The sequence below is a fragment of the Centruroides sculpturatus genome, unplaced genomic scaffold, assembly GCF_000671375.1.
Source record: "Centruroides sculpturatus isolate CEXI.00-Female unplaced genomic scaffold, Cexi_2.0 scaffold2013, whole genome shotgun sequence".
NCBI lineage: Eukaryota > Metazoa > Arthropoda > Arachnida > Scorpiones > Buthidae > Centruroides > Centruroides sculpturatus.
In genome coordinates this window covers 17,566-31,890 of record NW_019386308.1, presented here as the reverse complement: position 1 = coordinate 31,890, position 14,325 = coordinate 17,566, and the positions used below count along the sequence as shown (strand labels likewise).

Genomic DNA, 14,325 nt, shown 5'->3' with positions numbered 1-14,325 from the left:
TTTCCGCCGTCCAGCGCCACGCTACGGAGAGTTTAGGCGAGTAAGTTGAGTTTACTATCGTCTGTACAGTATGTAAATTAGGTACCGTAAGTCTAATACAGCACTAATTTTATACACTTCTTGTGAAAGAAACATTTCTTATTCAACGGCCATAAAAATTATTTATATTAACGATGTCTCCAAAGTTCAACGAAGTTTTCGCAGAAAAATAACTTATCAGAAATTGCACCCGCCGTTTGGTGTGCTGCTCCGCAACGAAAACAAGCTTAAGCAATGGCATTGTTGAACGGGGCACACTCGGTAAGTAATCCTACAATTTTTTGTTTATAGCATAGTTTATACGAATTATTCCCAAAAAAATATACGTGTTTTGGAAATGTTGAGTCAAATTAGTCTAGGAATCGATTAATTTTATGGAAGAAAACCTTTCAAATAGCCGTAGTCCATAAAGTGCATACGTGCCAGGCTGTGATTGTCAAGGACTCGTACAAAATGGATTCATAAAGAACAGAACGTATCTACCGTGTTATAGGGGGGGTCGACTGTATTCAAATGTATATGATAAGCAATTTATTACTCTTTGTGATAAAGGTTACCTTGCACAGTTAAAGTTAAAATTACAATTAAATTGTATAAATTAGTTTTATTATAAATTGGAGAGTATGACAAGCCTATATTTATAGCATTAATAATAGATGGCTATATAGCCTAGTTTAAAGTAATTAAAAAGGACAAGTCATTTGTTTAGTTCCTATCAAACAACAGAAGCTCATGTTCTTTTATGGTTTTCAGATCATGATTTCATTCCTCGTTTCTTTGAAGAACTGATACAAGTAACTGATACATGAGAGGAGAATGAGAGAACAAATCAGTTTACTGGAAGATGTAGATGTTAATTCAATAAGACTGGTCAGCAAATCACATGAGGGAGAATCGGGTATGTACAGTCTGTTCCAAAATTATAAACACACCCAACATTTTTCAACAACAACAACATTAACTATAGTAATGTATTTATTATATTAGTATGTTGTTTACAACATCAATTTAAACATTTTCTGAAAGTTTTAGAGCAATCTGACAATTACAGAAAAAAATGATCACAGATTTTCAATTTTTGAGTGTTTCAAAAGTATAAACACAGGTGTATAAAACTAGTATAATAATTTTTTTTTTAATTATTGATTTAATTGAGTGATACTTCCCTCTGGTGACAACTATTATTAAAAACATGGTGCTAATTTTAAATGGTTTTTGTGATTTAAACCAATGCCTCATGGAAAAACACTAACAGAGTTGGAAATATGTGAAATTTACCAACAAAAAGGACCAGGACAATCTCTAAGACAAACTTTGGCAGCTATAAATTGATCCACACGTGCTGTGAGAAATGTGTTACTTAGGGTGAATATTATGGCAGAAATAAGCGATGTGAAAGGCCTAAACTCCTTACCCCTAGAAACGAAAGAAAGGTTTTTCAGCTACTGACGGTCAACAAGTTGTCTGTCAGAGAAGCAGCATCAACATTGCCAATTGCAGTTTCACCAGCAACTGTATGGAGATGTATGCATAATCATAAAAATGCCAAATTTACAAAAATGGCTGCCAAACCAAAATTAACACAATTGCACAAAACAACTAGATTAAAGTGGGCCAAAGACAAGATGACATGGAAAGGGGTGTAGAAACAAATAGTCTTTTCAGAGAAAAAAAGTGGAATTTGGATGGACCTGACAGTTATAGTCACTACTGACATGATTTGAAGAAGAATGAAGTCAGATTGCAGACAGAAAGGTGGAGGAACTGTAATGGTGTGGACAGGATTTGGATGGGGAGGTAAAACTGATATTGTATTTATAGAAGGTAGATTGAATTCAGAAAAGTATGAAGAACTGTTGTATCAAAATTTAATAACTTTTGGATCACTTATTGGGGGATAAAACTGGCAATTCCAATGGGATAATGCTGTCATTCATACATCAAAGTAAACTAAAAATTGGTTTGCTGAAAAAAAAAATTAATGTAATCGATTGGCCATCATAGAGCCCTGATATGAACCTGATAGAGAATGTTTGGGGCATTACAAGTCGTCTTGTTTATGACCAAAACAGACAATACAATACTGTAAATGAACTGAAATTAGCTATCATGGATTGTTGGGAAAATATTAAACAAGAACAACTTCAAAAACTAGTAAAATGTATGCCTGATAGAGTATTTGAACTAATTAAATCAAATGGTGGACTACAAAAAATTGAAACATTAGAAATTGTTTTTCTTTTTGTGTACATGTGTTTATACTTTTGAAACAATCAAAAATTGAAAATCTGTGATAATTTTTCTTGTAATTGTCAGATTGCTCTAAAACTTTCAGAAAATGTTTAAACTGATGTTGTAAACAACATACTAATATAATAAATACATTACTATAGTTAATGTTTTTGTTATTGAAAAAAGTTGGGTGTGTTTATAATTTTGAAACAGACTGTATATGTTTATATACAAGTACATCAGTATATACATGTATATACTAATACACTATAAATAATAGTTGTTCTAAAAATAACTCTTACTTTTAACCTTGTAACCAGAGTTGTTGTGTTATATGTCAACGAACGTTTTTGACACCCCTTCTGGGCTCTTCCTCAGGCTTTTTCTATAAATACTAAGCCGGACGTTGAGAATCAAATACCTTCTTTTGAACCGTTTATCGTTCGAATCATCACACATGGCAACCTTTGAGCTAATTTATAAAGAAAAAAGAAAAAGAAAAGAGCAATGTTTTGTGTACAGTGCATGCACGCTGCAGTACTTTCCACATAAACTTTTAAATACAGTAGAGCCTCGAAAACTCGGCACTCCGGATAACTCGGCCACACCCTGGCAGGGCAAAAAAATAGTTAATTAATTTTTATGATAAAGACAGCTTTATGCCTCATAAAGTATTTTTCTGAGGTCTGTCTTATCAGGTAAATTACTGTACACAGTGTATTTGTAAGGAACCAAGTCCGGCGTTATTTTTATTTTACTTTTAGTTTGCTTTTATTATATTTTTGTTTGGGGCTTATGTTTAGTTAGGACGAAGGTTTCCTCACCCATCACCCCAGAACATTCAAAACGAGAAGATAAGAGATTAACCAACTCACCGACGACGAAACGACAGCGCCATAGCTAGCACTCGCACTCACATGCACGCCCAAGCGGCAGAATTGTAAGTCCGCACTGAAGGGGGACACCCCAATAGACTTTCTACGAACTTGTGTAACCTTCAACTAAACATCCCGATAATTGTTAAAGAAATGCTGTAAAAGGTTAACAAAGTATTGTCGAGAAATAAGCTACCAGATAACGAAGAGAAAACAAGAATGTTACGTGTAGATATGTAAATGAGGGGAGTGTCTCAATTAGAACTGTGACGTCACCTCAGACTATAAGTACAGTAGCTCAAGTGAAGACAGACGAGGTGAGCTCCTGAACCGAAAGCGTTGGTCTGCTGGTAGCAGTGAACAAGGTGTCGAATAGGAAATCCTAGTAGGAGATTGAAGGTTCGAGTTTGATGAGTTGAAAAGAGGAAAGTCTTCAGTAGAGGAAAAGGTTCCGAGTATTAATTGAGGTGACAGTTAGGATTGATAGTTATAAGAGAATTTGTATCTAAGTTAAGAGTTGAATTTTGTTTTGTCGGAATTCCAAGGGGAATAGTTCTAAGTTAGAATAAGACTTAAGTTTGTTGGGTTGATTGTGATTGGATTTTTTATTTAATAAATTTGTTGTTTGTTTATAAAACTTGTACATAGTATTTGTTAGACTTGATTAAACATTTATTATTGAGATTTTTTTTTGTGACTAACTTTGTCCTTAATTTATTTCGGTGCACGCTAAAAGTCCAGGCCTGGCAACTAATAAACACAAACCCGCGTAAAGTACCCATTAGGTCTCGGCTCTTTAAGAAAAATTTGTTGTAGAGCAACAAACTAAATATAGTACTTTACATATTCATTAATTTTCATTTTCATGTAGTAAAGGCTCTATGCCTTCATAAAAGACATACTTTTCCTTTGTTTAAGGGTACTTGGGCAGTTTTTTCTCTGTTGTATTCTCAAGTAAACAATACATACAAGTACAGTACAATATTTTCTGAGGAAACACTCATACTTATTTTTTTTAACCCCATTCCCGATAACCCGGCATTTTCACAAACTCGGCCACCCTTCGGTCCACATTAGGCCAAGTTTTCGAGGCTCTACTGTACTATCATCTAGCAGGATCTGTAATAGCTGTTCTTTCACATAAGTAATAAGTAATAGTTGTTCTTTCATATTTCGAATAACTAATACAGTAGAGTCTCGAAAACTCAGCCTAATGTGGACCAAAGGGTGGCAGAGTTTGTGAAAATGCCGGGTTATCGGGAATGGGGTTAAAAAAAAAATAAGTATGAGTGTTTCCTCAGAAAATACTGTACTGTACTTGTATGTATTGTTTACTTGAGAATACAACAGAGAATAAACTGCCCAAATACCCTTAAACAAAGGAAAAGTATGTCCTTTATGAAGGCATAGAGCCTTTACTACATGAAAATGAAAATTAATGAATACACTGTGTACAGTAATTTACCTGATAAGACAGACTTCAGAAAAATACTTTATGAAGCATAAAGCTGTCTATAATGAATATAAATTAACTAAGGATTTTTTTGCCCTGCTAGGGTGTGGCCGAGTTATCCGGACTGCCGGGTTATCAAGTGCCGAGTTTGAGACTCTACTGTAGTTGTTCTTTCATATTGTTGCAGGAGACTTCTCTTGGACTGATTCATCCACACGGTTGTTGATAACAACAAGATTAAATATGGACAGTGAGTTTAGAAAACCAATAAGAAAAACAAAATTATGGGATTCAATATCAAAAAAGTTGGAAAGTCATGGTTACACTGCTTCTCCCAGTGGCTGTGATAAAAAATGGAGAAATCTAAAGACGACTTACAAAAGAAATAGGGATAAAGCAAAATAACACACTGGAGAATCTGCCATCACCTGGCCATACTTAAGTTATTGGACCAGGAACTTGGATCTAGAGTGGACATCAATCCTCCAGAAGAAAATATCATTTCTTCTGAATCACGCATGGACCAGATCCCATCCAGCAAACCTTCAAGCAGTTTGTCAGGACTGCCTGCCCACTCTGAAAGTGATGTGGCAGCAGTACATCCCCCTTCAGTAAAAGCTTTTCAGAATCATGTAAATTTAAAAAGAAAAGAAGATCCACCAGATTGGTTTCAAGCTTGGGCCAGTAAGAAAGAACAAGAAAGAAAAGAGGATTGTCAGAGAGAAGACCAGCGCTGATAGGAATTTAAAGAGATGGAAGAATAACGCTTGAAACAAGAAAAAGAATGTGAAGAGAAGAGAATGAACATGATGAGTTCTCTCCTAAATGTTTTACAAAAACTTGCAGAAAAATAAAATAACAATAGGCCTATGTGAATTCATTGCAGCTGATTGTTTTATTTACAATAGTTTTTACATTTGATATTTTAAATCTTTTTTCAATTTTTACATTTCCCCCAATTATTTAACTTTAGTATAATTCAATGAATTGTATTAGTGAGAATAACATTTATTAAATGATTTCATATAACTAATGAGAAAATGATAAAATTGTACATAAAATCTTAAATTTATATGATTTTACACATTTATTTTAAAGTTTCTGATAATAAAGGCTGATAAATACATTTCTAACACACCGGTTTAATATATGCTGGGTTGATCAGCCAGTTTCAAATATATTATTGTATTAAAAACATAAATTTCGTCTAGTGTCCTCATATCATTGTATCCTTACACTATATTATCACTTTCTTGTGAATTGTCTCCTATACAACTACTTTGTAATCTCATGACACCATAAAGATAATCAGCAATAGCATCCCTCTTATTATTTGCTGCATTCGTTGAATGTTGGCTTGGGTGAGGCTGGAAAGGAGTGAAATGTTTATCCTCATCTGGACTAACATCACTTTGTAGAATACAAAGATTATGTAAAACACAAGCAGTAAGAATAATTTTAGTCAAGTATTGCTTGTTTTTTACAAACAAAAATTTCAGTTGACGAAAGCATCCAAACAGATCACCGTATGCTTGTTCTATTACTATGCAAGATGAACTTAGTCTTTTACTAAAATATTTCTGCTTGGAATTCAGATGTCCACTGTCCTTGTAAGGAACCATCAAATATGTCTCTAGTGGGTATGCTGAGTCCCCAAGTAAATGGCAGTTCTCTGGGAGTGGGAGCGTTTTATTTGATAACCCAATCCCTACAACACTATTTCGCCACACCCTTGCATCATGTGCAGATCCCAGCCAGCCAGCACAAACTGCAGTAAACATTTTGTCATTTCTGCAGATCCCTGTTACTTGTATTTTTTTACTGTTACTTGTATTAATTACTGTCCCATCAACACATCCAAAGACATTGGAAAGCTGTTTCTATCCCTTAATTTAATGATGAAAAGTTTTTACCACTTCTTGAGCATCCTATCAACTGGCCATTTAATGAAAATTTCTTTTAAATTACAAACACCTTTACAAAACACCATGAATAGCCTGTGAGCATGTCCTTTATCTAGTCCAAAACGGTCACCTATGCCTCTAAAGGATTCCTGATTTCCTAAAATCCATAAGGACAATAGGACAACCTTTTCTTTTCTTACATCTATAACGGATGACAGTCCAATTATTTTCGTTTCTTTTAAATTCAGAATATGGCAAAGGTATTTGATGCTTTTACGCTGAAGTCTGAAGTGACCTTTAAAATCCAGATCATTGTATCAAAAAATAATTTCCTCATAATAGTTTTGTTTCCTGGCTTTTTTCCACGGTTGCACAACAGAACTTGCCATTCCAGCAATTACTTTGTTGTCATGTTCAGTTTCAAATCACTTATAAAGAACTCTCTGGCTATTATAACACCCAAAATTATCTGAACTGATTTTATTAATATAAGGCCAATGAAAAACTAAAAATTGCATTAGTTATAAATAAAACTTACAAACCTTATTATACTTTGTACGTGGTTTTAAAACTGTTACTGATATTCTCGGTCCACTTCTACCGTGTTTCCCTGAAAATAAGATATCCTCAGAAAATAAGACCTAGCACAGGTTTTGCTGAATTGCGAAATATAAGACCTTCCCCTGAAAGTAAGACCTAGAAAAGTTTTTTTTAGTCATAATGGTCATCGACAGATGGTTGAAAGTGGCCGTTGGCTTTTTGAAAATACAGCCACTGATTGGTCAGCAGACAATCACTCCATGCGGCATGATTTGCATAAGACTATGGCTTGGGAATCACAGATTTGCATAATGTTACAGCTGGTGATCGCTAATTGGTCGGCCAGGAATCACGCCCCATCACATTTGCGTAGTGCTACGGTTCAGTAAGCACTAATTGGTCATTGAACCCGATGATGACGTTATGAAAAGGTTAAGTTGAAGCGAGTGGGAAGTCCACTCCAGTACGGGAACTTCGTAAGTTCAGTTTGACATGACTGGATATACATCACTCTCGTTTAAATTAGACTTGGGAATTTTTTTGTTCAACAATAAATGTGAATTCTTCTTTATAGAAAAATAAGACATCCCCTGAAAATAATACATAGCGCATCTTTGAGAGCAAAAATTAATATAAGACACTGTATTATTTTCAGGGAAACACGGTAGGACCTACCTTGGGTAGGTCCTAGAAGTGGACTCTAAAACTGATTCTTTCTGGTGCTAGTAGTGTTCTATTTTGGAATGCATATGACTTTGATGCATTTGAATTTTGAATGCTTTCTTTTTTAAAAACTTTCTCTTTCATTATCAAATTAAGTGCACCTACATTATTTGCCATAATGGCATTTCAAACATAACCTGCCATGCAGAATTACTACAGGCTATGCTAAAAACAAATTCTGTACACAATATAACTATATCTATTCTTCAAACCTGTTAACCAGGGTGGTTCCTTTTTAATAGTTGCAAATGTTTACAAATCCCCTCCTGGGCTCTTCTTCAGGCTTTATCGAATAGGCCGTTACTGATTCAAACAGTAACGACCTTTGCAACTATTAAAAAGGAATCACCCCAGTTAACAGGTTTGAAGAATAGATATAGGCTATCCTAATACAACAAACGTGCCATATACACCAACTTAAGAGTTTTGAGGCATTGGAGATATTTAAAGCAGACATCCAAGGCCTATGTACTAAGTTCAAGAATGAAAAGTAAATATCCAAAGCCATGGTAAGCTACATTTGACCCGACATTATGGCAAACAATGTAGGTGCATCTGATTTGATAATGAGAGAAAAAGTTTTTAAAAAAGAAAACATTTGAAATTGAATGCACCAAATTCATGTCAAGTGTTCTATTCATTCCAAAATAGAACACTACTAGCACCAAAAAGAATCAATTTTAGAATCCACTTCTAGGATCTACCCAAGGAAGATCCTAGAAGTGGGCCAAAAACATTAGTAACGTAGTAGTTTTCAAACCACATGCAAAGCACAATAAGATTTGTAAATTTTATTTATAAAAATTGCAAACCTACACTAACAACTAGCAGTATCTTAATGCCTGCGATAATATATGCTCTCGTGTGGCAGAATTCAAAAATACATTCTGGAAACTTGTGAATATCTCACAAAAGGGTCACATTTAGACCATTTATTCCTTTAAATTATTTACTCTTACCAGCATGCATGGTTTACAGCTCTGATTAGGTCCCAACTGCCTCATTCAGAGCTGAAATTGTATTGCAATATAGACTATAAGCAGCTCATAATATTACCTGTATATTATGAGTTGCTTGATTAATGCACAAACTTTAATTACAGCAATCCCTTTATATATATAAAGTGACAGAAGTTTTAATTAACACAGTTTTACTAGCTATCTTTGCTTAACATAGATACCATCTTTAATTAACACAATTTTGATATTTGCAGTAGTATAGAGTGGTTAACTGCATTAATCAAGGGATGACTGTATACATATGATATAAAAAAAAGGAAAAAAGACACTTAGAGGCAATTATTGATCTTATCGATAATTCAAAAATATCAAAATTTCAAGGTTTTGATTACAAAAAACATCAAACCATCATCAATGGATCACACATAGCATGAAAAAACCTTCATGCATGCAAAACCACATTAAATTTAAAAAGTAATAATAATAATTTCAACAATAAAATGACTTAAAATACATAAAGATATTTAGATCATTCTACATTAATATTGAGAAACTAACAAAATATACAGAAAAGATTTATTTAAGAAAAATAAAAACAACTTTGAAACTAGAGACTTGGAGCAAAGCTAAAGGAATCAAACTAATATCAAACATACGATATACGGCTAATTATGAAGAACAAGTCAAAAGTATATACACATCATCAAAATACTGGAAAAAGTTTAAATTGTTAAGAATTTAAACAAAGGAAAGACTATAAAAGGAAGCAAAAATAAATATGACGTACTTGAACCTATAACCGATGTGAATCAAATAATTTTTCCACGACGAACGTTTTCATAACCCCTTCTGGGCTCTTCTTCAGGTGAAACAGCTGGATCGAACACCAAAAACGAAATTCGAAAAATACAAATTCTGTCGAGTTTGAATCGTTTGGATCGTTATTTCGTCACGTGATATGTTTGAACGTGATCGAAGTTAACGATGAACATCCAAATTCAAGAGAAAGATATTATTATGATACTTAAAAACGTGCGATTGTGATACATAATTATTCAATACTGTTCTCACATGTTCCCCAGTACCTTCTATTTTTATTTTTTTATCTTATTTTAATATTTAATAAATAGTATTTCGCTGTTACTTTGTATGTAGTAGGTTTTGCCATGCCATGGAAAGGCCGATTTCATCTCTTGAATTAATACAAGTGGATGTGTCGTATACTCTAAAAATTTCCATCTCCTCCAACCATTTTAGATGGTGCATGTGCGGTGTGGTGACAATTATCTGCGCTCTATTGAAGTCCGCCACTATTTCGGGATCAGTGGCGTAAGTTGAGAGTGAAGTTGTATGTCTGTTACGTTGTACATCCAAGATGTGCTCTTTTATCCTAACCCCTAATGAACGTTTAGTCGATCCTATGTATACCAAATCCCTGTTAAACCGGTTATCTCTGAGAGGGATTGTATAGACTGATAACTTCTCCACCGTGGATTGGTCCTTTTCGTTGCATAGGATATCGAACAAAGTGCTGCACCTTCTGTATGCTAGGGTAACTTTTCGTTCCTTTGCGATGTTATATAATTATTGTGTGCAGTAGATGTTATATAAATTATGAGTTGCTTGATTAATGCACAAACTTTAATTACAGCAATCCCTTTATATATATATATATAAAGTGACAGAAGTTTTAATTAACACAGTTTTACTAGCTATCTTTGCTTAACGTAGATACCACTTTTAATGGTGTGCAGTAGATGTTATATAATTATTAAGGGAAGCAAAAATAATCATCAGATTCCTCCTAACTACTAAAAAAGTGAAATCATAGAAAAGATTATTCCCAAGAAACAAAGAACAAGATGCACATGAAGAAGTCATTCAATACAAAACACAAGATAAAATAGTTTCAGAGATTACATTATTATCTGAGGACTAATTCTTTAATTATCAAATTAATAAAGTTTCAATGAATTACTTGAATTAAAATGAAATTAATTACAATAATTGTATATATTACAAATCACTTTTACAACTGAAATTCAAGTTTTAATCAGTTTGTTTTTTAAAACTGTTTATCACTACTTATATACAATTTATGTTTGTCAGATGTTTGTGATAAATGCAATTGAAATTCAATGCTAAGTTATTACCCAAAGTGGATTCAAATTAAACAATACTTGTCAAATCTGTCTTACATTGATTTGTACAGTTATGAATAACCACAGATATCAAATTATTATTTATGATACAATAGAAAACAAAGTTTTAAAATTAATTTCAAATACTTATAATCAAATACTTAAAAATTAAAAAGAAAATTCACTTTTATAAATACTTCTAATGATAATACTTAATTTTATTATTAAAATAGCTTCTAAAGATATATTTAATCGTTGTATTTATTATAATTAATCAAAATAGCAACAGATTTCTTTCTGAAGTAAATTTCTTGGTGCACTTTTATCACATACCATTATGATGATGCTTGTACGATATTAAATCGGTAAATAATTTCTTTTCGAGAAAATCGGCAGATTCTACGACGCTAATCGCATCCAAAAAGCATTATACGCTTATCAATATTTACTCAAAAAAAAAACTAAATATTTTCTCACCTTTTGTTCAGACTTTTAAGAACGATCAAAATCAATAGAGCGTGCGCAGTACCAGCGGCTTGGCGGCAAAAAGAAGGCGGGAAAATATTTTTAAATTCGGTAGTATTATTTTACGAAAATAAACTTTAATAAAGTAACTTTAATAATTTGTCATCAGGTCCGTAAAAAAAATATTGAAGTGAAACATAAAATTATTTTTATTTCTTTTATTAATATGTTGTTAAAAACTCGTTTTCTAGTCTCGATTATAAATTTTGGTCGAATTTTAATATTTTAAAGACAAAATTGATTGGAAGGATCATTAGTCCTTCACACGACATGATTACAATTTTTAACTTAGGTTAAAATTGCAATCATGTCGTGTGGAGAAATGTAAATTAATATTAAAAAAATTTTCTACGAGATTGATAATGGACGCGTGTAGAAATGCACAAATTTCATCAATCATTTACTATTTTCTTTTTATTACATCGCTTTGACGGCCGGATGGCCGAGCAGTTAAAGTTGAACCTACCTCTCTGAGAGAACCGCAATCGAATCTGGACCGATCAAAACACCCCAAAAATTTTTCGGGAGTGATCCATCTTAAATATGTTCAGCCCACAGGCCGAATGGTCGAGCGATCAAGGTGGCAGCCTATCGCTCTGGGGAACCCAGAATCAAATCCGGATGGGTCCGTCCGGATATGTCGGGCCCCGTCCCTCACCACCCAGCCGCCCCATTATGGACCTGGCCGAACCCATAATGGGCTTGCTAAAAGAGGCCCTCTTAGTGCCCACAGGCGGAGAGTTAAAAAAATAATAATAGAATAAAACCCGGTAAATTTAAATCTTTTTGAGAAAGGAGTTAAAATAAAGATCTAAAACATAAAATTTCATAAGTCGCTTATATTTATTGTGTAGAATTACAAAATTGTATAGAATTTATTTTGTAATTTCCCACGCAAAATGAGTCGACTAGTTAATAAATATTTTCGTTTATATCATGAACCGAATTGCGTAGAATAATTTAAAAAAGATGTGGTTGAAAAAAATGGTCCGAAAATTATTTTAAAATAAAGAGGTAAAATTGCACAATATTAGAATAAAGAAAGACAGTTTTTTAGTCCATTTATTAATATTATTTTGTAATTAATTAACAAACATATTTACACGTGTTACGTACTAGAACAAAAAAATATACGAAATTCAAAACAAAATTTTTTATTTAAATTTATTAATTCATATTATAGTTATATGCAATACCGCGTAAATACTGTATTCTATCTATCGTAATTTAAAATTTTTAAGTGTCTGTCGCCCAAGATGTACCCATTCCAAAAGTATAAAACTTAAGAATTTTCAAAAATTTTAATATAAATATAAACACATCTGAATTCTACTTGCCAAGTTTTTTTTCTCTTTATTCAGGCAAGTAGAATTCAGGTGTTCATATCTATATTTAACATTGCTGAGAAGGAGAGAGATAGTGACAAAAATTTTAAATTCATTCAACAAAACTCTCTACTAACCATATTCATTTATTCTATATCAATCTTCATTTTACATTAAATATTAAATAGACATGAATCTCTTTTGTTGCACAAAGGCTCTAGTATGAATAACCTTATTGCCTGAGACCATTTTCAGTACTCTCTCTTGTTGAATAATGGATCTTGACTGATTATGAGTTTGAAGGATGATCCACCGGTCTAAATTCGAAGAGGGATTTTTGTTCTTAACAAATCTTTGGTCGTGAAAATACTTGTCTTCTGTACATGAACTTTCACCAAACAGTTTAGTATTTATGTTATTTATTTTTGAAGCCATATTAGTTGAATTTAATTTGTGCATTTCTTTGTTTAAACTTGAACTGTAATTCTTTTTTGCAGAATGTAATGGTGATTCTGTATTATTATTATTATATAAAATGTAATTATTACAATCAAATAAGTGAAATTTTGGCTGAAAAATTTCAATAAAGTTACCCTTATTTGCTGTATAAACATGTGTTATAGATGAAACCATTCTGTCTTTAAAATTCTTTACAGGTCTGTCAAATGGACTAGAAGGAACCATTTGATCAGCTGAAAAAATAAAACTTTTATTAAATTTAAAATGATAAAATAAAACGAGGTTTATATATATTTCATTAAAATATAAAAGTTGATATTACAATTTAAGAAAATTAATGGCATACTTGACTTTTTCATCTGTTTGGGAACAGTTTGATCAGTAATATTTTTAATGAAAAAAGGCGTAGATGGAACTTCTTGACATGACTCTATAACATTAGCAGAAAACATTACGGTAATCCAATATGACCGACACAAAATGGCCGACGATATAGTTCAGAAATTCCACCAGATGGTGTTTGAAAATCAGCAATTTTTGGGGCAAATTTACGTATTTCGTAGAATCTCAGTATTATTGTTGTATTGCTGTTATGGATTGTATTACAAATAATTACCATACTAAAACACTCAGAACGTAGTACAATCTGTATACTACTAAAAGTCTAAGTTTTCAATTAAACATTAATTAAAATAATTAATTCGATGTATTAGAAGTCTGAGTTTGTTTAGTTGTAATTAAATATAGAGAAAACCTCTTAAAATACCATTACATTTTTAAAAATTCTATACCCCAAACTAGAATAGAAACAAAGTAAAATAAGTTTTGTTAAAATCGGGAGGTGGATTATCGAGTTATCGTCATTTTCTTCTGCCGTCATCGGCAGAAGAAAATGACGATGACTCGACGTCACTTTTTAAAGTATGATAAATGACGATAACTGTACGACGTCACTTTTTAAAGTTACCGATTACTGTACGTTCTTTTTAAATTAACGTCACTCCACTGATGGAATGTTCATGTAGAGCACTTTTTACTTTTAGTTCATTCTGTATATGTTAAGTTTGATGAAACGGCCGTACTACCGACGAAAGCCTCTAAATGGGGCCGAAAACCCGTATAGCCGGATTTTTGAGGTTACAAGTAAATG

General features: G+C 32.7%; 2 protein-coding genes and 1 long non-coding RNA gene across 4 annotated transcripts in view; 1 reads left to right on the top strand and 2 right to left on the bottom strand.

Moving 5' to 3' along the window:
- The window catches only part of LOC111614490, a 9,576-nt gene extending 4,152 nt beyond the window's left edge, over positions 1-5,424 (top strand). The window contains exons 3-4 of the long non-coding RNA XR_002754941.1: positions 793-937; positions 4,787-5,424. This is a non-coding gene — a long non-coding RNA (uncharacterized LOC111614490). The remainder of the gene's footprint in view (positions 1-792; positions 938-4,786) is intronic.
- LOC111614492 (chromobox protein homolog 1-like) overlaps positions 1-11,332 on the bottom strand; it is a 44,795-nt gene extending 33,463 nt beyond the window's left edge. The window contains exon 1 of the mRNA XM_023355868.1: positions 11,200-11,332. Within this exon, the coding sequence (XP_023211636.1) occupies positions 11,200-11,202 (3 nt within the window). The 5' untranslated portion in view covers positions 11,203-11,332. The remainder of the gene's footprint in view (positions 1-11,199) is intronic.
- A 1,512-nt stretch (positions 11,333-12,844) lies between these two features.
- LOC111614493 lies at positions 12,845-14,099 on the bottom strand. Of its 2 annotated transcripts, none has more exons than XM_023355869.1 (3): positions 13,498-14,099; positions 13,310-13,408; positions 12,845-13,228 (listed from the first exon to the last, which is right to left on the bottom strand). In XM_023355869.1, the coding sequence occupies exons 1-3, from the start codon at positions 13,625-13,627 to the stop codon at positions 12,897-12,899; spliced, it is 561 nt and encodes a 186-aa protein (XP_023211637.1). In that variant the 5' UTR covers positions 13,628-14,099; the 3' UTR covers positions 12,845-12,896. The 2 variants fall into 2 exon arrangements, with proteins under 2 accessions (XP_023211637.1, XP_023211638.1); XM_023355870.1 differs by having other exon boundaries at positions 13,522-14,082.
- Positions 14,100-14,325: the final 226 nt, after the last annotated feature.